This window comes from Podarcis bocagei, assembly GCF_964188305.1.
Source record: "Podarcis bocagei genome assembly, chromosome: 17".
NCBI classification, from domain to species: Eukaryota; Metazoa; Chordata; class Lepidosauria; order Squamata; family Lacertidae; genus Podarcis; species Podarcis bocagei.
In genome coordinates, this window is record NC_138143.1 from 6,353,896 (window position 1) to 6,377,663 (window position 23,768).

The 23,768-nt window shown below is 47.4% G+C and overlaps 2 protein-coding genes across 9 annotated transcripts in view; one reads left to right on the forward strand and one right to left on the reverse strand.

Moving 5' to 3' along the window:
- CCDC120 (coiled-coil domain containing 120) overlaps positions 1-6,743 on the forward strand; it is a 39,823-nt gene extending 33,080 nt beyond the window's left edge. For 6 of the 8 annotated variants that reach the window (XM_081175734.1, XM_081175733.1, XM_081175732.1 and 3 more), the window contains exons 7-10: positions 1,634-1,877; positions 2,844-2,948; positions 3,846-4,541; positions 4,989-6,743. In XM_081175734.1, coding sequence (XP_081031860.1) covers positions 1,634-1,877; positions 2,844-2,948; positions 3,846-4,541; positions 4,989-5,079 — 1,136 coding nt within the window. In that variant the 3' untranslated portion in view covers positions 5,080-6,743. The remainder of the gene's footprint in view (positions 1-1,633; positions 1,878-2,843; positions 2,949-3,845; positions 4,542-4,988) is intronic. The other 2 variants (XM_081175738.1, XM_081175739.1) reach the window with 1 other exon arrangement.
- An 8,626-nt stretch (positions 6,744-15,369) lies between these two features.
- Positions 15,370-23,556, reverse strand: PRAF2 (PRA1 domain family member 2). Its single transcript, XM_081175827.1, has 3 exons — positions 23,343-23,556; positions 18,614-18,831; positions 15,370-16,935 (listed from the first exon to the last, which is right to left on the reverse strand). Exons 1-3 carry the CDS (start codon positions 23,519-23,521, stop codon positions 16,796-16,798), a joined length of 537 nt encoding a protein of 178 aa, XP_081031953.1. The 5' UTR covers positions 23,522-23,556; the 3' UTR covers positions 15,370-16,795.
- Between the last annotated feature and the right edge of the window lie 212 nt (positions 23,557-23,768).

The following is a 23,768-nucleotide window of genomic DNA, read 5'->3' on the forward strand; positions in this document are numbered from 1 at the left end:
CAGCGAGGAAGAGGATGGCAGTGGGTCGGAGGGTTCCATGAGCCTCTCCAGCGAATCTGAGGATTCCCAGGAGGGGGCGCCTGTGGTCAGAGCAAGGGGAGTCCCAGGGGGGACGCAGCGAGGGCAAGGGGCCAGCAGGGAATCCCAAAGTGGCAGCTGGGAGTCAGGACCAGCTTCCCCACCAGAGCGCAGCGAAGGGGGAGGAGGTTCCAGTGTGACGGGGGAAGCAGCTTCGGCAGCAGAGAAGGAGGAGGGGTCAGAGCAAGCCGTCCTCCCGGAAGGGGAGGGGAGCAGTGAAGGGAGTAGTGTAACTGTCAAAAGAAAGGTTAGAAGTTGGGCGCGTGCGCCAAGTTCAAATGTGGAGGCGCGCGGAAGAACAGGGAGCCCGGAGGAGGAGCCAGGTCCCAAAGCCCGCAGGAGGGAGGGAGAGCAGTCTGGGGATTCAGCGTCAGGGGAATCCAGGAGGGGCGAAACCCCGGCGGGCAGGAAGACCCTGCAGAAAAGGAGAGAAAGGAAGAGGTGGAGCAGCGCAAGCTTCTTAAACTGGTGCAGGGGAGGGACCGACTCAGAGGGGACTACAACGGACGTGGGGCTGCACGCCTCTATTGTGGAACCAATAATGAACTGCAATAAACATCCTTGTATATAAGAAGAGCTTGGCGTTGGTCTTTTGTGAGCTGAGACCTGAGGCAGCCCTGACAATTATTATTATTATTATTATTATTATTATTATTATTATTATTATTATTATTACCGTAAATGAGAGATGCTGAAGGCTCAGGCTCACTTGGTCCCTCATCTTTTGCCCCGGAGATGATGAAGCAAAGAGACTCTTCATAAGTGTGCTCAAAGTCTTACCTGCCCGTCTGCTGGTATAAAGGGGTGTGTTTGTGGGTGGCGTCTTAATGAATGAATGAATTGAAAATAAACCCTACTTTGGAGTCAGCTTCTTGGAAGAAGCATGTTCTAATGTGGAAGGGGTCAGGGTGGGGGAAGAGAACCCTTCTCATAGCACATTTGCCAGACCAAATCAAAGGTGGCGAAGAAACCCTCAAATGTAACGTGGCCAAAACAGCTTTGTTGGTGTTACTTATTTTCTGCCCTGAAAATGGGCACATCTAAGGAGGGTGACTCATTGGCCTGTAGCATTGTTTACTGTCCCCACAGTGTTGGGGCACCAGGAGAACAGAGGAGCAGGTGTGGCCCCAGCATTGAGCAGTGCTGTCGATTCGCCCAGCTGGGTGAGAGCACAGAACCCAGTTGATGCAGCATAGGGGGGAACTGAGTCGGATGAGCTGGTACCTCCTCTAGGAACTCCCTGATCCTCCTCTGAAGGACCCTCATCCTATGGTAAAACTGCTCCTGGGCTGTGTCATTCCAGACTGCAGGCAGCAGCTGCATAACGGCATGCTTTCTGCCCCTTTCTGCTAGGACTTCTAACTTTCTCCCTTGCATTGTGTCCAGCCGCCTGCAATGCAGGGATATGCAGCTGTCCCTTATGGGGATCAAACCTGCAACCGTGGCGTCATCAGCATCTGAAATATCCAGGCTGAGGATGATCACATTTATGTTCAGAAAGCATAAACTGTTGGACTACCATATTTTTTATTGTTGTTGTTTTTTGCCGAGGTAGGAGTGTGTGGATGCTTCTACTCTGTGCCCTGTGCTCTGTCCTCAGACGACCCCCACAGCTTCCACCCCTCCAAAGTCTCCAACCACCAGGGGACTTTTTTTGACCGTCCTTCGCCACCTAAGGCCCGAGATCACCTGCGTGCCATCTCCAGTAGCCCCGACCGCCGACCAGGATGGCGGCTTTTGCAGCCGGACCTGTACAACGAGGGCAAGGACCGCAGGAACTCTGTTGCCAGCCCTGCCAGGTGACTAGCAGATGCCTTGGGCCTTTTGCATGTGTCTCTCCAGTAACAAAGTGAACCAGAGGGAGGAGGGAGTTTGCTGATGAACTGATTGATGCCCAGGGACCCCCCTTAAGGGCCCATTGCAAGGACACAAGCAGCAAAAGGAGGTGGGACTGTAGAACGTCAGGCTGAAGAGGCAGGGTGCCATTTTTGAATGCTGCCCCCGCATAAAAATGCAAAACACAGAGCTCCCCGCCAATGGAAAGCTGGCCTATGACGGAGAAAGGGAGTGAGCTAGACTGTAACTCAAGTGCTGGCCTTCTATGGCAGGGTGTTTGGGTTTGTTTCTTCAACAGAGAGGGGGGGAAAATGATGCCTGCCTAGCAATCTTAAATTATGGATTAGAAACCAGGACAGGGCCCTGTTTCGATGTATTCACCTTCATCAGCTAATTTTTAAAGGGTCGTGTAAGTTTGAAGACTTTTGGATAAATATATCTTGTTATTTTCTACGTTTCTCAAGAATAACAAAATGCACAGAAAAGCTCAAATAACACTGCAGGGCGAGAGGCTAATTGTAGCTAATTGTACATGAACATGTACAGTGGTGCCCCGCAAGACGGAAAACTCGCTAGACGAAAGAGTTTTCCGTTTTGGAGGTGCTTCTCAAAACGAATTTCCTATGGGCTTGCTTCGCAAGACGACAGTGTCTTGCGAGTTCCTCTGGTTTTTTCCCCTCCCCCCCACCTTTTTCTAAGCCGCTTGTCAGCTGATCCGATCAGCAGATAAGCCTCTAAAAGCCTCTAATAGCGCTAATAGCGCTAATCCTTCAATGGGCTTGCTTCGCAAGAGGAAAAAGCCGCTAGACGAAGAGAATCACAGAACGGATTCTTTTCGTCTTGCGAGGCACCACTGTACAGAGTGGTGTACGTAGGGGCTGAATGGGACTGGCTCTTTTAGGAATGATTTTGTCTTCGCTTGTTTTCAGCCCAAGCCGCACGCTCCCCAGGAGTGCTTCCAGCTTTGAGGGCCGGAGTGTGCCTGCAACCCCAGTGCTGGCAAGAAGCGCTTGCACAGGCGGCCACCAGTTCAGGTAGGCAAAATGTTGGATTTCCATCCCCAGGGGCTGGATGTGAGGTTGGGCTGGAGGCAGAGTGGGGTGGGGGTGTATGTGGAATTTGTGAGAAGTGTAGCTGATCATAATCAGTGCTTTTTTCTGGGGGGGGGGCGCAAGGATACGCATACCCCTAAACATTTTGTGAATTTGTTTGGTCTCACTGAGGGGGCAGTATTTCAACATGAGTAGGAAAATGAGAGTACCCCTAAACATTTTTTAGAAAGAAAAAAAAGCACTGATTATAATTATTATTATTATAAGATAAGAAAGTCACATGTTTATAGATGTTTTTATAATTATAGACCTACTACATTCTAACAGTCACCAAATTGACATCTAAATCATTCTACATTAAAATAAACTTTAACCTCATGTGATACAGCTATAAATACATTCTAAAATGTTATATTAAATATTGTTTTAAGTTTCTCTATTGTAAATTATTATAACTGCAGCACTGAAAAGGCTTTAAATAATTCTAGTTGATGTTCTCGTTTCATATATTTAATAAAGGGGGATCTTTCTCTACCTTTATGTTTGCCTTAAACAGACCGTTTCTGTTAATTTAGTCATAGTGGCAACAAATTTTATCAAGCCATTCTTGTTGTGTTGGAACTATTGGAGTATGCCATTTCAATATTTTGGCAGCTGTTAACAAAGCCCCATCTAAATTAGAATGTTCTGATCTCACATCTTCCTTTAAGATACCCTAGAAGAATTATCAGAGAGTATGCGATACACCTGTTTCCCCCCAAATAATTATTGCATGACTGCCAACTGCCAAACCCGTGACTTTCTCCTCACTTCTGCAACAGGTTCCACAAATATCTGGAATGGCTTCTCTTGACACCTCTCTCTCTTTCTCTGTCTCAGGTCCGAGGCCCCAGCTCTACACCCCCGGCAATGGTCAGGCAGCCACGACTCCCAGCTCGGACCCCCGAGCCGCGACACCAGCGCTGACCGGGCCTCACTCTTCGCCGCTCGGACCCGTCGCAGCAACAGCTCAGAAGCCCTGATTGAGCGGGCCCCTTCGGATGACCCCCTGTTCCCCGCTGCGCCCCCTTTTAAAAGTGCAGAGGCCCTGACCCCTTCCATCTCTGGCCGCAACCCTCGGCCCCCTTACAACGACCTCCTTCTGGACTACTACCTGGAACGCAGGTGCTGGGGCGGCGGCGACCACCTTTCACGCCGGGATGGGCCCCCCCAGCTGGAGTGGGGGGCCTTTCCCGAGAGCCCGCTGCAGCGCCGAGCCCGCCCGGCTGCCCGCACCAAATCCTGTGGCCCGCTGTTGCCCCCCCAGTCCCGGGAGGTCAGTTACGGGCCCCCGCTGCCCCCTCAGCGCAACTTCCACAAAGCCCTGGCCCTGGAGGGACTCCGGGACTGGTACCTGCGCAACGCCGGAGTCAGCCAGCGGGGGGCGCTGGAGAGACGGGGACCCTCGCACCCCAGCCATCAGCCGCTCCGCGGCTACTACGAGCCAGCTGCCGCCAACCCCGAGACGGGCTACTATGGGGCGCCAGGGGGGCTGCCCCACTCAGTGAGCTATGCCGGGCAGCCGCTATATGGCAGGTATGGGGCACGACTGCACTATTTGCCCCGGTAACTGCATCCGCCCCGTTCATCCTGCTTGCCTTACGCCACACCCCCTAACACCAATTCCGCAGAGTCTGTCTGTCATTCTTTCTGCTCTCTCTCTTTTTTTGGGCACTTCCACCATGCTGCACTTTTCCCCAGCTGCTTGGGAATTCTTGTGCTTTGTTTTCTGTTGTTGTTTCTCCCCACCCACTAAAAGTGCATTACTGGGGGGGTTTTGGGGGGTGGAGGAGCACCCTTTTGTTGCTGCCTCTTGGTCCATTTCTGGAGGATTTTGAGCTGCCAGGGGGCTGGAGTTTGGGGTGGACTGTCATGGGATGAAAGGAAGGTATCTATACTTCTTGCTGTGTTCCTCCTTGCCTAATTCTTTTCTTCTTCTTTTTCTCTCTCTCCCTCCCTTCCGCCTTTTGATGCCCTCTCAAGACCCTTTGGGGAACTGCTTTACATGGATGACTCTGCTGGCCTCTACAGCTTGGACTCCACAGAGCAGCCACCCCCGGGGACATTGGTCTGACCCCCCCCCCTGCTTTTTTCCCCCAAGGGGAAATGGAGCTTGGTCTCTCTTTCTTTTCTTCGCTGGTGCCTCGTGTGTGCGTGTGTTACACCATGTTGGGGGGATTCCCTGCTGGCAGGGTTTATATACTATATCTATATATCTGTGTGTGTGTGTATGTGTGTGAGAGAGAGAAATTGAGAGTGTGAAGGGGGGTTGTTGCATGTCACACTGGACACACAACTGGGGGGAGACCAGGGATGTCTCTCCAGTTCTTCCTACACATTATTAAACTTTTCTGATTTGAGATTTTTTTTTTTTTAGGGGGGATATGTATTTACTGTACCCCACTGCCACTCACTCCCCTCCCCAAGGGTTTAACTGCTGCAGGTTGCACCCTCTTGCATTCCCTCGGGAGTGGTGCAACATTTCCGCCCTGGTGCTGTGGGTCAGGGTGTGGCGTTTCCAGCCCGAGACCCTGGAATGTATCGTGGAGGGGTGTGCAGATGTTTCTTGTGGGCAAAAGGCTGCATAGCGCAGACTGTGGAATTTCAGTTCTCTTTAAAAATGTCCGGAAAAGGGGGAAATAATCTACACCCACCCCCACCCCCCACACCACATGAGCAATTTCTGTTCATCCCCCTGCCCACTTCTGACAAGGGGTGTTTTGGGGGAGACTTCTGCAGAAAAGGGACTTCAGGTAAGGGAAATGCAAGCTCCTTTTTTTAAAAAAAAACACAAAACTCCAGCTGCTTCCTGGCAGGTGAAACTGGGATGGGTGCTATAGAATGAGAGTTCTTGCTTTCAGTTCATCTCAAATCGAAGGTGAGGAACATGTCTCTCTCCACCCCGCACCCCCCGTCATTGCCCAGAGGTTGTTGCATAACAGTGCCCATCACCCATGGCTTTGCTGCCTGGGACTTAAGGGAGTAGGGAACCCAACAAGACCTTTGAGGGCCACAGGCTTAGTGCCACATAATAATTAAAAAAATTATGTAGAAAGTGGGGTGGTGTCAGAAGCTACCGGCTGAAACGGCTGCCCGTTATGGTGGCTGTGGGAACCGCGGGGGTTTCTGTTACAGCTGCAAGTGCGAAATTTGACTCGGTCCGCGGGCGAGTGTGGCTCCCACGGGAAAACAGGCAGGCAGACTTTTCACATGTGGGAAGATCTCTGTAAACATGGGCGTTTGCCACACAGCAGCCCCAATGTGCAGCGCTGCCTGTCCCATGTCTAAAAAGCACAGGCAGAGAGACCCCTTCGCGAACCCCATTCAACCATGCCACCGCCCCCCCCCCGCGCAATGTTACGAAGGGGAAAAAAAACCTTGCTTTCATTTAAAAGCTTTTTTAAAAATGTGATGGTTTTTCCTCTTCACAGCTGCACAAGTGGTCACGTTGTTTAATAATCTCTGTTTTTGCCCATTGAATCCAGATGATATTTGGGGACAGGGGCGGTGTAAGGGAGGGGGTGGGGTGAAGGAGGGAGAAAGGAGGGCTCCCCACCCCCACCCCTCTCGCCACTTCCCTCTGTGACGGACCAAGGTTCACAGCAGCAGAGTCACTGTCTTGCGTGTCTTTTTAATATTCACTGCTGTACAGATTGTATATTGGGGGCCTGAATGTAAAACTGAGCACTGTGCATATGAAATGAGAAAGGGTTTCTATAATAAAGATTGTAAAGGCGAGCGAGGCTGTGTTGTGTGGTGGCTTCAGGTACCGAGTCGAAGTGTCTTGTGTTCTTGGTGCAACAGCATGCCCCGGGAGCCAAGAGCAGAGATGGGAATCCAGTCCTGGCCCTCTGGATTCTCTTTTGCTCTGCATTAATCGGGATTGGCTACTCTTTCCTGGTTCTATACATGAAGTCACTAAGAGAGCAATCCGAATTTCCCCCCTGTGCGCCGAGAGGCAAAGGGAGGCATCCACCTTGACTGGGAACAGGCTTAAGAGGAGCAACTAGCCCCCAGTGACTTGACCAATGTAAAAATTTGGAAAGTTTTTAGTTTGTAGGTATCATACCCCTCAATATCCCATATTTTTTTTTAATGTAATACCAACTATTTATTGTATTAAAAAGACGTTTCAAACATTAAGTCAAATGCATTCCAATGGAAATACAATCTAGTTTCTCAGGAGACCAAAAGAAAAGAAAAAAGTACCCACTGGCTGCCAGGCTATGGAGCTATATCCAGGGTCTGTCTATTGTTTATCTGCAGATACCATCGGTGTATCTGAGGCATCTTCTGCTTCTGAAAGCTTCTCATCATTTTCCAGTGTTTGCTGAAGTTCATGGATGGTGCTCAGAAGTAGATGGAACTGCTTTCGTCTCAACTCCAGTTTGTCTTCTACATTTTCTTTGATATGGGAGAGACGCTGAAGTTCTTTTCCCAGAGCTTCTAACTGCTTGAGTGTTTCATGCCTATCCAGATGATGCTGTATTACTTAAGCCAAAGCATCATACAGTGGTACCTCGCAAGACGAATGCCTCGCAAGACGGAAAACCCGCTAGACGAAAGGGTTTTCCATTTTGGAGGCACTTCGCAAGACGAATTTCCCTATGGGCTTGCTTCGCAAGACGACAGCCCATAGGGAAATATCCGGGACAGCGGGGAAGCGCAGCGCGTCTTCCCCACTGTCCTCGGACCTCCTCCGAAGCCGGGCGGCGGGGCGGGAACACCTGCCCCCGCCGCCCGGCTTCGGAGCATCGTTCCGAAGCCAGGCGGCGGGGAGGGAACACCTTCTGAAGGCGGGCGGGGGGCGAAAGTCTTTGCTCCCCCCTGCCTGCCTTCCCAGGGGCTTTTAAATCGCCCCGGACAGCGGAGAAGTCCTCCGCTGTCCCGGGGCGATTTTAAAATGCCGCCCGCCAGCATTTTAAGATCGCCCGGACAGCGGAGAAGTCCGCTGTCCCGGGGTTTTTTAAAATGCTGGGGGTGGGAAGAAAAGCCCTTCTCCCCCCCCCCAGCCTTCAGAAGAGGTCCAGGGACAGACTGTCCCCGGACCTGGTCTGAAGGCGGTTTCCCTAGGAACGCATTAATTGATTTTCAATGCATTCCTATGGGAAACCGTGCATCGCAAGACGAAAAACTCGCAAGACGAAGAGACTTGCGGAACGAATTAATTTCGTCTTGCGAGGCACCACTGTATTCTTGGCAATTTTTTCGTAATCTTTTTGCCTGAAGAATCTGCTTTTTGCACTCTGCAATTTTCTCATGGGCTGCAGCTATTTCTGTATCATTGTAGATTTTTTCGTAGTTCTCCATTTCTCTGAGGTTCATGTCATATACAAGCAAGGTTTTCCCCATTGAAAATTCACACTGTGACAGAGTGCTCAGCATGCATTGGTACTGGGTGTAGCCGCCTTCATGGGATCCGGAGTTGCACTTGATGAAACTCTTCACCAACAAATTTGTCTGTCGTTGCCAGCACCATCTCCGTCAATCAATAGTCGTTTGCGAATAACTTCATCGGTGATGGCGCCCATGGCGGCGAGCGAGCGAGCCAATATCCCATTTTCTTTGAGCCATGCTCTCGTGTGAGATTGTGGTTTCCTCTGGGACATGTTGTGGGGTATAAGATGTATCCACACACACACACAGTGGGCTGTGTGATTAGTTTACCCTCCCTGCCACACACACTTATCTTGTTCTTGATGTCCTCAAAAGTAGGTTGGTTGCGGCACCAACACCAAAAGTATTCTCTAGTCTGTAAATCCTTCGCTTGTAATTGCTACGCGTGGTGAAAACGCCATAATTACTCAGTGGGCAGAGGAAAAACTCCACCTGCACCAAAATTGCCGCACACACTTCCAGCCCTTCCTCAACACATTGCAAGGGGGCCCTGCAACAAAATGTTGTAGTGTGCTCTCACTTCTTGGCAAGAGCGCTCCCATTTCGACAATGGGCCATTCTACTAGTGGAATGACCATAGCCAGAACGATAGCTAGGTGATCTTGCGCCCCTGGCAGAACCATCCAGATCGCAACTCCTAGCCATGGACAAATTAGGTCTTTTTACCGCCTCTCCTCCAAACCCCACCCCCTCCACCCATTCAATTCACCCTTTATTCAAAACCTTTTCTTAAGAGGCAATAATTGATATTTTTGTTTGTAGACATATTTATGGACATATTTTAAAGCCGATTTTGCTCCCCCTCCTCACCTGCACCCTTGGCGGGGGGCCACCAAGATACAGTCCTGACCATAGCTCAGTGGTGGTACAACTGTTTTGCATGCAGAAGGCTGCTGATTTTGATCCCCTGCACCTCCAGGTAGGGCTGCAAATCACTCCTGGTCTCAAATCTTAGAGAGTTGTGACCAGGCAGTGTAGACAATGGGAGACTACATGAGCCAAGACTCGCTCTTGTACAAGGCTGGTCCCAATGTTCCTTAGGGCTTTCTCATCCACCTGGCAAGCTTTTCTGTATTAATTTTTCAGCTGATTAAACATTCAGCATGCTCGTTGCACTTTTTTTTGGTGGGATTACCTCCTCAAGGTTTTCCTCTCTTTTTCTGCGTTTCAGCAAACCTCAGAGTTTGCCGATTCCTCCCTCCTGGGCCCACATTTTGTGTCCGATCTTTGGCAGCACTCTCCATCCAAGATCACTATTGGAGCAAACTGCTGTTGATTGAGATGCGAAAACAACTGTTTTAAGTAAAGCAACTCACTAATTCAAGTGTATATCCAAAATAGTGTCGTGGTAAGCACCGTCCCTCTATTTTCAAGAGTATGCAGAAATGTAAAAAAAAACTAGACAGAATAGGTTGCTCTATATAGCTGCTTGTTTAAAAAAATGCAAATATAACTCACACTTCTTTTTTCATGGCTGCATCCTGTCTGAACATGTGCACTGGATGAACTCTAGCAAACCCAAGCGCTGGGTGAAATTGAGTGAATGGGCTGGATCTAGAGTTTCTCCTCTGCCAACAGAAGGACTCCCTTGTTTGTGGAGGGGGCTGGGGTCCATGGAGCCGCCTTGCTTGAGAAAGGGATCAGGACAGAATTTCAGCCGATTCCTCCCCACCAGGACTGCCTCCCATGCTGTTTCTCACAAGCATTCTGAAGCAACTTTTTAGGCGGCTGCAATGATTAGGAGGAATTGCCACTCCCTCCAGTAGAAGCAAAACGCCACTGCACACAAACCAATTCCTTTCTCTTTCTTCTTGTTTTGTGCATCAAGTTCCATGTGTGGACCAGTTTCCAAAGCCGTCAATTTGCAATAGCAAATTCTGCATTTAAATACCATATCGAATTCTAGGAAGAGCCAGAGTACAGGTAATAACAATTTAAACTTGACTCAATTAGTTTAATAATAATAATATTAATTTATTATTTGTACCCTAGCCATCTGACTGGGTTTTCCCAGCCACTCTGGGTGGCTTCCAACAAAGATTAAAAATACATTAAAATGGCACACATTAAAAACTTCCCTAAACAGGGCTGCTTTCAGATGTCTTCTGAATGTGAGGTAGTTGTTTATCTCTTTGACGTCTGATGGGAGGGCATTCCACAGGGCAGGTGCCACTACCAAGAAGGCCCTCTGCCTAGTTCCCTGTAACCTCGCTTCTCGCAGTGAGGGAACCGCCAGAAGGCCCTCAGTGCTGGACCTCAGTGTCCGGGCAGAACGATGGGGGTGGAGACGCTCCTTCAGGTATACTGGACCGAGGCCATTTAGGGCTTTCAAGGTCAGCACCAACACTTTGAATTGTGCTCGGAAACATACTGGGAGCCAGTGTAGGACTTTCAGGACCAGTGTTATGCGGTTTCAGCGGCTGCTCCCAGTCACCAGTCTAGCTGCCACATTCTGGATTAGTTGTAGTTTCCAGGTCACCTTCAAAGGTGGCCCCACTTAGAGCACATTGCACTAGTCCAAGCAAGAGAGAACTAGAGCACGCACCACTCTGGCGAGACAGTCCATGGGCTGGTAGGGTCTCAGCCTGTGTACCAGATGGAGCTGATAAACAGCTGCCCTGGATACAGAATTAACCGGCACCTCTATGGACAGCTGTGAGTCCAAAATGACTCCCAGGCTACATACCTGGTCCTGCAGGGACACAGTTACCCCATTCAAGACCAGAGAGTCCTCCACACCAGCCCGCCCCGTCCCCCCAAGAACAGTACAGTGGTACCTCGGGTTAAGTACTTAATTCGTTCCGGAGGTCCATTCTTAACCTGAAGCACCACTTTAGCTAATGGGGCCTCCTGCTGCCGCCGCACCACCAGAGCACGATTTCTGTTCTCATCCTGAAGCAAAGTTCTTAACCCAAGGTACTATTTCTGGGTTAGCGGAGTCTGTAACCTGAAGCGTATGTAACCTGAGGTACCACTGTACTTCTGTTTTATCAGGATTCAACCTCAATCCATTAGCTGCCATCCATCCTCCAACCGCCTCCAGGCACTCACACAGGACCTTCACTGGTTCTGATTTGAAAGAGAGGTAGAGCTGGGTATCATCTGCATATTGATGGACACCCGGACCAAATCCCCTGATGATTTCTCCCAGCGGCTTCATGTAGATGTTAAAAAGAGAATAATAATAATAATAATAATTCTTTTAAATTGTATTTTAATCAACTTGTTTTTATTATTGGTTGTTAGCCGCCCTGAGCCCAGTCTTGGCTGGGGAGGGCGGGGTATAAATAAAAAAATATTATTATTATTGTTGTTGTTGTTGTTTTGTTGTTATTATTATTATTATTAAAAAGCAGCAGTTATGAGCACTTCACAATGCCCACAACTAGCCCTACAGTGGTACCTCAGGTTACGAACTTAATTCGTTCCGGAGGTCCATTTTTAACCTGAGGCACGCTTTTGCTAATGGGGCCTCCCGCTGCCGCCGCACAATTTCCATTCTCAACCTGGGGCAAAGTTCGCAAACTGGAGCAACTACTTCCAGGTTAGTGGAGTTTGTAATGCAAAGCGTTTGTAACTCGAGGTACCACTGTATTTTGTTGGAAGTCCTAGAGATGTTGATAAGTATGTTTAAGGCGGTAACCACCTTAAGCTTTAGAACAGTTCGCTTTGCTTCCTCAGTTGATGGCTGGGCTGCATTAACGGCATCTGCGACAGACCTTTCATATCTTCTCAAGCACTGTGATGTTAAATTGGGTTCCCACTCATACAGGCATTTAGCCATCAAGGCTGAGAGAACTGAGAGATGCATCCTGACCCAACTTCTACTGCAGTGTTCCTAGAGTGTGCTCCAATTGGGAGAAAATTAACCTTTTCACAAACTGCAGTTCCTCAGAAAATACTGCAGGGAAGTTTGTAATTATAATATAGGAAAATAGCTCTTAGTTGTGGTTATCAAATGCTGTATCCCATTAACTCAAGGATGCAGGGCCACAAATGAGAGACTGCATGCTTTGGACAGGAGGCCCCTAATGAAATAATTGGCAGGACCCGCAGAAACTGCAGGGTTGACACAAACTCCCTGCAGACCTGGGAGAGCTGCTGACTGAATTTCATCAGATGGGACGCAGTTTCAGATTTGTCTACTTTTGTTTTTAAGCCCACATTGTCATAGTCAACCTGTGACAACTTGTTGGTTAGTGCCATGTGTTTTCTTGATCCTCTGTAAAACAAATTTGAGGAGTGGGGTGGGGTTTAGTGTTGGAAAGCAGGTCCTGAAAATACTGTGCGCTGCCTGGGGGATAAAAGGGTTAATGAAGAAAGCCTCTGCTGTTAAGTTCAAAATGACTTTTAAAGCTCTAAACAGCTTTGGCCCTGTATACCTTGTATACACCCCCATCATTCAGCCCAGACAGGGAGATTCAGCACCAAGGGCCTTCTGGCGGTTCCCTCACTGTGAGAAGTGAAGGTACAGGGAACCAGGCACAGGGCCTTCTTGGTAGTGGCACCCACCCTATGGAATACCCTTCCATCAGATGTCAAGGAAATAAACAACTATCTGACTTTCCTGAGACATCTGAAGTCAGCCCCATATATTGGAAAATAAAACACCAAGGTGGCTGTCACCAATGGAAGCAAAAGCCTTGAAAAAGCTCAATATGGAGACTAAATGGCCGACATATTCTGAAATCTTGGAACAAGAAGGAGATAAACTGAAATTGCAAAGTTTTGAAAAATTTAAAAACAAGGTGAGAGATTGGCTCCATTATTATCAGATAATGGAGACATAATTTGGACAAGAAAATTGGCTTCCAGGTGGAAAAGTCAAAATTAGAAACAGAGTTATTAGAACCTAAAACTAAGAATTTGTCAAGAATGTATAATCTGCTGTTGAAATGGAACACTCAGGATGAAACGGTGAAATCTGTTATGATTAAATGGGCACAGGATGTTGGACATAATATCATGTTTGCTGACTGGGAACAGTTATGGACCACAGGTATAAAATTTACGGCATGTAATGCCTTAAGAGAGAATATTATGAAAATGATATATAGGTGGTACATGACCCCAGTCAAGCTTGCAAAAATTTATCATTTGCCCAATAATAAATGTTGGAAATGTAAAGAAGTTGAAGGTACATTCTTTCACCAATGGTGGACGTGCCCAAAGATTAAGGCTTTCTGGGAAATGATATATAATGAACTTAAAAAGGTATTTAGATACACTTTCCTGAAGAAACCAGAGGCCTTTCTCTTGGGCATCGTTGGCCAATTGGTGCAAAAGAAGGATAGAACTTTTTTTATGTATGCTACAACAGCAGCAAGAATACTTATCGCAAAGTATTGGAAAACACAAGAATTGCCCACCTTGGAAGAATGGCAGATGAAGGTGATTGACTACATGGAACTGGCAGAAATGACTGGCAGAATTCGAGACCAGGGGGAAGAGACGGTGAAAGAAGATTGGAAGAAATTTAAAGACTATCTACAGAAATATTGTAAAATTAATGAATGTTAGAATGATGTTGGATTGAGGTTGTGGTTTCTAGCTGTAAAGGTTAAAAGAATATGAAAAAAAATTTGGATTTTTCTAAATAGATCAAAATTTAAGGTTATTATAAATATATACTCAGATTAATGACTAGGGTGTAAGAAGGAGGGAAAGAAATTGCTGAACTGAATAAATTTGAATTGGAATACAAAAAAGGGAGGTATGAGGAGGTTCGGGAAATAAGTTAATGAAAGACAAGTGACAAAAAGTTGGAATTGTTTTTAACTGTTTTTCATTTTTGTATTTTTCCTTTTCCTTTTTCATTTTGTAATAATATGAAAATTTCAATAAATATTTATATAAAATTAAAAAAAATGAAGTCAGCCCCGTATAGAGAAGTTTTTAATGTCTGAGGTTTTTAGTATTTTGTGGGAAGCTGCCCAAAGTGGCTGGGGAAGCATATAAATATTATTATTATTATTCTACTCAGTCCAACTGACCTCACCTTTGGCAAGCTGGCCCAAGAAATAGGAATAATGGGTACCCAACCACACTCCCAGGAAGGAGGGTACAAGACTGACTTCACCATTAGGCAGGGTGAGGTGAGCAGGTTTTGGGTGTCATGAAAGCAACTTGTTATGGAATTACTTTGTGGGATTTTCTGACTCTGGGTGCCAAAATAACTTGGCTGGCCCTGGGAGCTATGTGGCTGGACTCAGGGGGGGGGGGGCATTTGCTAATCTGCCATGGGCAGCAAAACATCTTGGACCAGTTGTGAACACAAGAAGAACCCTGAGGGATCAGGCCAAGAGCTGATCCTGACCTCAGAGTGGCCAACTTCTGGAATCCTACAGGTTCCCCAGCTGTGACGTAAGAGAAGGCCTTTGAGCACTGGCAAGTGTTGTAGAAATACTTAGTTGGCACTGCTGCCGAGCACACAGATGGCTGAAACCAAAGCACAACCTATGGAGAGAGCCAAGAAAGGACTCCTTCAGCTATGGATTCCTGGTCTTATACATACAGGGCTGGATTCAGCGAAACAGATACACTGTCAGGAACCAGAACAAAGAGTTCTGCTAGCATAACAGGCCTTGTCCTCCCAAATTGGTTCAGGGGACGGTTAGAGAACCCCTAGAAGAACGGGCAGGGGGAGGAGAGGGAAGATTGTCCCGTCCAGCAAGCAGAAATGTTTGCTGTCACAGAACGATCAAATTAGCACACAGTTTAATCGAGGGGCACATTGGCAGAAGGGTCATGAATCGGGCGAGAGAGATTGAAGGAATCCACTGCTGGGCGTAGGGCTTCTGAAAGGCAAGCAAGAGTAAAAGGAGGCGCAATTCATGGAGGTTGCAATGGTTGTGCTCGCTTTTTCCTTCCTCATACACAGAAAATTGAGGGGTACAGAGGCGGCCACCTCCCCTTCACACACACACACACACACACACACACACACACACACACACAGACTTAGTGGTTAAGTCATTTTGTCAATAACATATTTTTTTTTGCAAAAAAAAGTGCCATACAGAGGGTTTTGAAACTGATTTCCTCCCATTACCCAATAAATGCAAACTGCATACAGAAGAACTGGAGAGGTACAATATCTGAACCCCTTGGACAGTTGTTATTTTTGGCAATGCTTGTAGAATCTCCAAGCTCCTTCATTTTATTAAAACATCCTACCCTTCAGCTACATCTCTTAAAGACACACTATACCAGGGTTTGGTCCATTCTCTGAAGTTTTGAATACTGTAAGGACTCCGCAAAAGACAAGGAGTCAAACTCTGCCTGACTGGTCTCTGGAAATGGCTAGACAAGCCTCTTCTGCTCCTCTTAAGAACCTCTCGCCCTTTGCCTGGGCTGGGGGTTCCCTCTGCAGAGCGGAATGTATAGGTTGCTACACAGCTTCTGAACTTCGGAGTGTCCCTTCCACACAATGCATATGATAAGGGAAGCCCACAGGGTTAATGAATTACTAGCCCAATGGCCAGAGACATGTGAGCTGTAGTTCCAGAAAAGGCTCCCCATTTCTGACTTAGCTAGAGCTTCTTCAAAATTACTTTTCCCCTTTCCTCCATCCAATCCGAACTCTTGCCTAATCTCCCTTTTCTGAAAACAAGAGGCCAGGTGTTCTACAGAAGACCACCTCCGCCATTATAGGCTAAGGCAAGCAGCTTTCTGCTGGCCCCACCTCCCTCTAGCTGCAATGTGGGGATCAAATACTGAGGTGCACAACATGGCTGTTGAAAGGATTACATGCTGTAGGTGGAGCACTTGGGAGTGTTTGGAGCTGCTATATAAATGCTAAGTAATGCTATACTAGTAAATACTAAAGTTTGCCCGTGCTTGGAATAATTAGAACGAAGCTCCCTTTTAATTGGTTGGCTGGCTACTGTTTTTTGCTCTAGGATCAAGTCCTGATCCTTGGGTCGTTTGTTTTTTTAAATGTGTCTAGGCATACTACAGTCTAACATTTTACACCAGTTGTTGTTTTTTTTATAAAAAAGATAATACAGCCTTGCCTTCCATACATCTTATTTTCAGCTTCTTCTCCCTTTCTCATGCACTGGAACCCTTTTAAACTTAAACAGGTAAAGAGTCCCAGTACTTAATACTGAACGGCCAGTAAGAAATACTACCTTGATTTCCACTCTATTTGCTGTTCCCCTTCTACTCTGCTAGCAAGCCTCATTCACTGGGGACAGGGAGTCCCAATGGCCAACTGCTCTGCTCCACAGGACACAGGCCGCCTTTTGCATGAGCTCATAGCTGGGCTGCTAGGTTGGCTTAAGTGAACAGATAGCACACAGGCTAGGGATCAGAGAGGGGGAAAGTGAACAGTCAATGGAAGGAAGGTAGCATATTTCCAAAGGGAAAAGGGAGAATTAAAAGGGAATCGTCTAGGATCCGGCTTCCTGTTCCTGTCCTAGGGCTTCCAGGAGCAGACCCATGGGAGTGCGCTTGAGTCCGATGCTCTCTATCTTGTTCTCAATCTTGTTTTTGAGGTTTCGAAGACGCAGGGAGGCATGGATGAGGGTCACTGCAGTGGAGAAAGGGTTGGGGGAGGCAGAAAGGTGAAATAAATAAATTAAGGTCTTACGTATATAATAAAGGTTCATAAATGTACCAGGCAAACACGTACATAGATATATAGGCCACATGTCTGAAGGACGTGTGGGTCCAGAATTGGCCTCCACAGTCACTTACGGACTCATTGTTAAAACCGTGTTTATGGAAGACAATCTTACTCGGCTACGAGGGATCGCCAAAGAAGAAAGTAAGTTCATTCATCCAGGGCAAAAAGGGCAAGGCTGGAGTAGCCCTTTCCTCTCTACCACAAGCTTTCCTAGGAGCTGTAGGGGAGATTTTCCATCATTCAACTCAATGAGCGTGAGAAGGAGAAAGACAGGCAAACACAGCCTGGGCTGTCGGTAAAGGTAAAGGTACCCCTGACCATTAGGTCCAGTCGTGACCAACTCTGGGGTTGCAGCGCTCATCTCGCTTTATTGGCCGAGGTAACCCACAGCGCCACCCGCATCCCTGGGCTGTCGGTACCCTTGCCTAATAAAAAATACTGTAAAATAAAATGCTGAAACCAAAATAAACTAGGTGAAAAGAGCAAATTTGCATGATTTCTCTTAAACTGGATGGCTCTTTCTGCATTTTTAATTATTGTGCATACTTTATTCTGGATAAAGGAAGGAGCCATGCGGATCACAGAAGCCCCACGACTGGCTCCTACTCATCAAAAGATTTCAGCTGTTGCGCCAAACACTTCTGAGCTTAACTTCTCAACCACCAGCACTAGAACCTTACTTTTTAAAAAAAGTGAAAGTTGAGAGACTCTGGACTTAATACGATGTAGGTTTTCTGGGCTCCAGCAGCATTGCAGCATGCACTGAGCCCTAACTGGATCATGGAAACACCGCAGGGGAGAACTGATCGGTGTGTAAATATAGGACATTTTGTCTTACACACACATTACAGAAGGAAGCGTCTGAGCATCAACCTAGACTTGGTCTTTGTAGAACTAACAAAAGTCAGACTGGAACCCCAGCCTTCAATCAACCATGACAGCTGTTCAATGAACAAATTTAATAGCCATGCAGTGATGCAACTTGTTTTGATGTTCAGGCAACTTACCCAGTTGCATGTAGGAAGGTTTGTCTTCAATCTACCTATGTGGAGGTTTGTGCAGAATGTGGGGTCCAGCACATTTGGGAGGTAGACCCCTGAGCACCGGGGCTTTTTTGCAGAGGCTGTGTGTTTTCAGATTCATCTGAACCTCTATGAGTACTAGAGGTTTTTTTATTTTAAGAGAAAGCTAAGATATTGTGGTTTCCTACATACCCACATTCAATCCCACAGATTGAGGTATGTGTGTGTATGTATGGATACTTTTAAGGATTGTATGAAATGTATGTTTGTATATTTGTAACATGTATGCATTAATGTTGAATTGTTTTAATAATAAAAAATATTCAAAAAATAAATAAATACTGTGGTTTCCATGCCAGAATAGATTCTACTCAGGAACGGTCGGAGAATGCAAACTGTTCTGCTTATTGCACGACTGAATTATTCTATATTGAAGCTAAAGTTCCATGCAAACATTAACAGCGCACTAGATTTGCAAGATCTCAGCAACGAGACACAACAATCACATTAACCTGGATGCGCCCCTGCCATGTCTACCCCATTTCCCTTTGGGGACTTACACGTTATGGGCAGAGCGATGAAAAACAAGAAGGTGGCAGAGCCATCGAGAAGAGACACCAGAAAGTACGCCGAGCCGAGGATGGTAAGGAGGCAGGTGCCGGGGTAATTCCGCCGGAAGCGTCGCACGGGAGCCTTGTTTTCAGCTGCCCAGATGAAGCCCACAAAGATCAGCGTCACCAGAGCAGCGCTCAGCAGAGTCAACAAGGGGCGAAAGTACCTGCAAGGAAATGGGCAGGCTGGGAACTAGGAATGCAATGTCAGTTCCATTCAGGGGTGCCCACTTGAATAAAATATTATAGGGGCCCAGGTCAGCCCCACCTCGCACCACCGATCACATGATACAGTGCACAAACTCCATTTGAATGGCAATGCCCATCAACTTGGGGGCGGGGCAGCCTCCTCAAATATTTTATTGTGGGGGCCGAAGCCGCCACAGGCCTCTAGGAGTTGGCTCCTATGATTCCATTTAAAGACCATACAGTGGACGCTCAGGTTGTGAACGTGATCCGTGCAGGATGCAAGTTCGCAACCTGTAGCGTCCGCAACCCGCAGCGGTGCTTCTGTGCACGCACAGGTTGCAATTTGGCACTTCTGCGCATGCTCAAAACGTTATTTAGCACTTCTGTGCATGCGCGACCGCCGAAACCCGGAAGTAACCTGTTCCGGTACTTCCGGGTTTCGGCGGTCCGTAACCCAAAAAAACGCAACCTGAAGTGTCTGTAACCTGAGGTATGACTGTATATCCTGTTAGCATGAGGTGGTCTTGTGGGCTGGTCTTACTTTTAACACCCATTTTAAGTAGCGGCCTTTATTATTTGGCCAGAGAACTTGTCATGGGGCGGGACTCTGAATGGTGGTAAAATGAGCAAGGGCTTTTCTTGCTCTCATCCCCACCCCCTATCACCCTGTGGAATATTCCCCCTAAAGAAGCTTGTCTGCCACTGACTTTAACATATTTCCGGCACCACTTCAATATTTTTCTTTTCTCCCAGACTCTTTCCTGATCACTGACTGTTGGTTTGTCATTTTCCGATGATTGTGCTGATATTACTGGGTGGTTAGAGAGTTTTAATTGCTGGGATTTAGTGTTTGATCACTTATAATGGTTGTTTATTGCTGCTTATTTTTATGGGATTTTGTATTTTGTTATGTGCACTATATTTTTTGCCGTAATTTGCCTTAAAACCCTTTTTGCACAGGATGATGAACAAATGCATAGAAGACAGATCAATAAGCTTTGTTTACAATAGATCACCATGAGTCCTGCTAAAAATAATGCAGATATCAGAGAACCTTGGCAGAAATGATTTTGCAACACTGATTCTGCTATTTCTCGCTCCTCTCAGGGCTAAATGGAACATTGCAGTTTCATTGCTGGTATATGTAGCTTTACAGTCGCATCTAATCTAGGGTTGCCATACGTCCAGAATTTGCTGGACATAGCCGGTGTTCAGTTCTTGTAAACAGATTTCCGGGTGGAAATTGCTGCAATGTCTGGGAAAATTGACTGTATGGCAGTCAATGTCGGTGGTGTAGATTTTAGCAAATTTCATTAAAAAATAGTTCCAAAACAAGTTCAACAACTTTGGGCAAAAATAAAAAAAGGGGGAGGAAAGCTCAACAACTTCTGTGTCCAGATTTTCACTTTTTGAAATATGGCAACCCTAATCTAATCTCTGTTCTGTCGGAGTGCCTGCCATTCACCTATCCTGCAAGGACATCCTTTCGGTCCTTGTAATAATCCATTCTGCATTTCACCATCCTGAACCATTTGGTATCACCCACAACCTCACCGTTCACTTGGAAGGGATGACCTAGATGAACCTCAATCCTGGAAGAAAATTCTTCTTCTCAAAAGCCATGTTTCCAGGCCAATACCATTGTTATAAGAATTTTAAGGTCTCAAATATAGAATAAATAATCATAAATGCGCACATATCTAAATATATGAACCATGTGTCTGAAAAAGTATGGGAGAGCAATCCTGAAGCCATTTTGACTCTCCCAATGACCTCAGATATTCCTCTGCAGTAAGGGAGGCAAATGGAGAAAGCCTTGCTTACAAATCCTGTCTTAAGGGCGTATTTGTTTGTGAATAGGGTGAGCCTGTGACCTGGATCCAGGAACTAAAGTCTTAACCATCAGGAAAAAAATGGCCAGACTGCCCAGGTAATGCAATCAGTGACCATCATCAGGTATCCTGGCAAACAGAATTTCTGCTGGAGACCGCCTCCTTCTGTGTTGCATCTATGGTGGAGGGTTTTTTTTTTGGGGGGGGGGAGGCAGGTCTTGGGCTACAGTGTGGGCAATTTCAAAAGTCTATACAGTGGTACCACAGGTTAAGTACTTAATTTGTTCCGGAGCTCCGTACTTAACCTGAAACTGTTCTTAACCTGAAGCACCACTTTAGTTAATGGGGCCTCCTGCTGCCGCTGCACGATTTCTGTTCTCATCCAGAAGCAAAGTTCTTAACCTGAGGTAATATTTCTGGGTAAGCGGAGTCTGTAACCTGAAGCATATGTAACCTGAGGTACCACTGTATAAGGGCTTGCGCACCATTGTTCCTGGTACCCCTCCCTCCTGCGTGCGGTGAGTGGGGACCCTGTTGAAACAGTTCCTTGAATAAAGATCAGGCCGCTTAGCCTCTCAAAATACTCTGGGATGGCCTCTATTGTTTTCTCCTACCGATAGGGAACCCACTTAAGGACTCTATATGGGCTCCGGAGTACCCCATAAGGGAAAGGGAGCAGTTTTTCGTAAAACACTATGTATGTCTACTGGGAAGTAAAAAGGTAAAGGTAAAGGTACCCCTGACCATTAGGTCCAGTCAAGGACGACTCTGGGGTTGCGGCGCTCATCTCGCTTTATTGGCCGAGGGAGCCAGCGTACAGCTTCCGGGTCATGTGGCCATCTTGCCTAAGCCGCTTCTGGCAAACCAGAGCAGCGCACGGAAATGCACCTTCCCACCGGAGCGGTACCTATTTATCTACTTGCACTTTGACATGCTTTAGAACTGCTAGGTTGGCAGGAACAGGGACCGAGCAACGGGAGCTCATCCCGTTGCGGGGATTCAAACCACTGACCTTCTGATCGGCAAGTCCTAGGCTCAGTGGTTTAACCCACAGCGCCACCCGCATCCCTAGTGGGAAGTAAGTTCCAATAAATTCCATGAGACCTACTCTCATGCAACTGTGTATAGGAGAGGGAATAAAGGATTGGGGGTGGGGGAGCATGTTTGGAATCCTGAACAGCCCTCCCCCCCCCAACAATCTGACTGCTAAGAAACACAGGATCTTAGGCTCTTGCACTGACAACAGCTTCCTGGGGTTGGACTAAATGTGACCCTCCCAATTCTACAATTCTATGATCGAGCTCTGGGCTCAGTTTAAGAGAAGTCCTACTGCCTGTACTACTGGGCCTGCTTGGCCAGCCCTATGCGTTTAACCAGAGTCCCCTATACACGCAACCCTTTTCCCAGGTTGGAGAGGAGTCGTGGCCAAAAGCTTCAGCTTGCAATCTGTCATCTTAGTGCTACAGGCACCGCAATAGCAATAAAATGAAAGGAAGTGAGGAGGGGAGGTTAGGAAAGAGGCGATTCCACCTTGCACATCTCTTTCCCCCTCCTACCCATAGGGATTTCTTTAATAGAGAAGCAGCCTGCAGCCCTGCCCTGTCACGCTAGAATACAGTTCCCTTCATCTCCGGCCACGCTGGCTGTTCCTGATGGGAGTTGCAGTCCAACAGCATCCAGCCGCGGGGACTCCTCCATCACCAATTTACAGCATCTGCAACCCGTGTAAGTCACTGGGCGTGGGTACACAAAGGAGAGCCAAACCCATGGGAGTAGGGGGGGCAGGGAGTGGCAGCTATCCCCCCAATCAATAAAAATGCATAGCAAACTGAGGTTCAACAAAAGGACTGCTCCCCCCACAACAAAAATCCCAGCTACGCCCATGGACAAAGCCAGAACATGCATTAAATCCAGTGCCAGGATTTACGTATAAGTTAAAACTATAGTTTAGGGCCCCACTCTCTTGGCCACCCCCCAAAAAATATACTTCTTCTTAATTGTATTTTACTATTAATATAGTTCTTCTTAATTGTATTTCAGCTCAACAAATACATATTTTGTTATGTGCAAATGGCTTTAGGTCCATAAATTACCATATAGCGTACATATTCAACACAAAAAACAGCGACAATTTGTTTTTAACAAAGAACAGCTGGACATATCAAGGGCCCCATTACCTTCAGTAGCTGAGGGCCTCATCAAACCGAAATCCGGCCCTCATAAAATACATATTTTGTTATGTGCAAATGGCTTTAGATACCTATTAGGTCCATAAATTACCATATAAAGGGTAAAGGGGACCCCTGACCATTAGGTCCAGTCATGACCGACTCTGGGGTTTTGGCACTCATCTCGCTTTAAAATTACCATATAAATCAACACAAAAAAGGCACAATTTGCTGTTGACAAAGGACAGCCGAACATATCAAGGGCCCCACTGCCTTCAGCAGCTTGGGGCCTCATCCAACCTCAATCCGGCCCCCAACTCAAGGCATTTGGGGCTTCACCCCGGATTTAGCCCGCTTCCACCCCGCTCCTCCTTTGACCACCCCCCCCCACCCGTCTGGCCCCCGAGGATGCTGCGCGCGTCTTTCGGGCTCGCGCCCCTGAGAGCGCAGGAGCGAGCGCAGCTTGCGCGGCCCCGGCGCCGGACTGACCCTCCGAGCAGCAGCCCCGCGCCCAGCACCAGCAGGTAGTTGCTCTGGTAGTACAGCAGGTTGTTGACGACGCGGTTGTGCCAGCGCTGCAGGTCTCGCACGTCCGGCGGAGACAGCCGGCTGGAGCCCAGCAAGAAATCCTCCAGCGCCCGCACCGGCGGCAGCCGCACCTCGGACATCTTCGCTGGCGGGCGGCGGGGACGGGACTACCAGCCCCAGGATGCACCGCGGCGAGCACGGGCCTCGCCGCGGGGAGAGATGGGAATTGTAGTCCCGGCGGTGGGAACGGGGCTCGCATCCAGTGACGCGTTTACGTATAAGGTGAACAAGCTATAGCTGAGGGACCCACTCAAAAAAATAAAGGGGGAAAAACACACCTGGATGTACATTTCCAAAATATAAGATAAAAAACAAATAAAGTAAAAG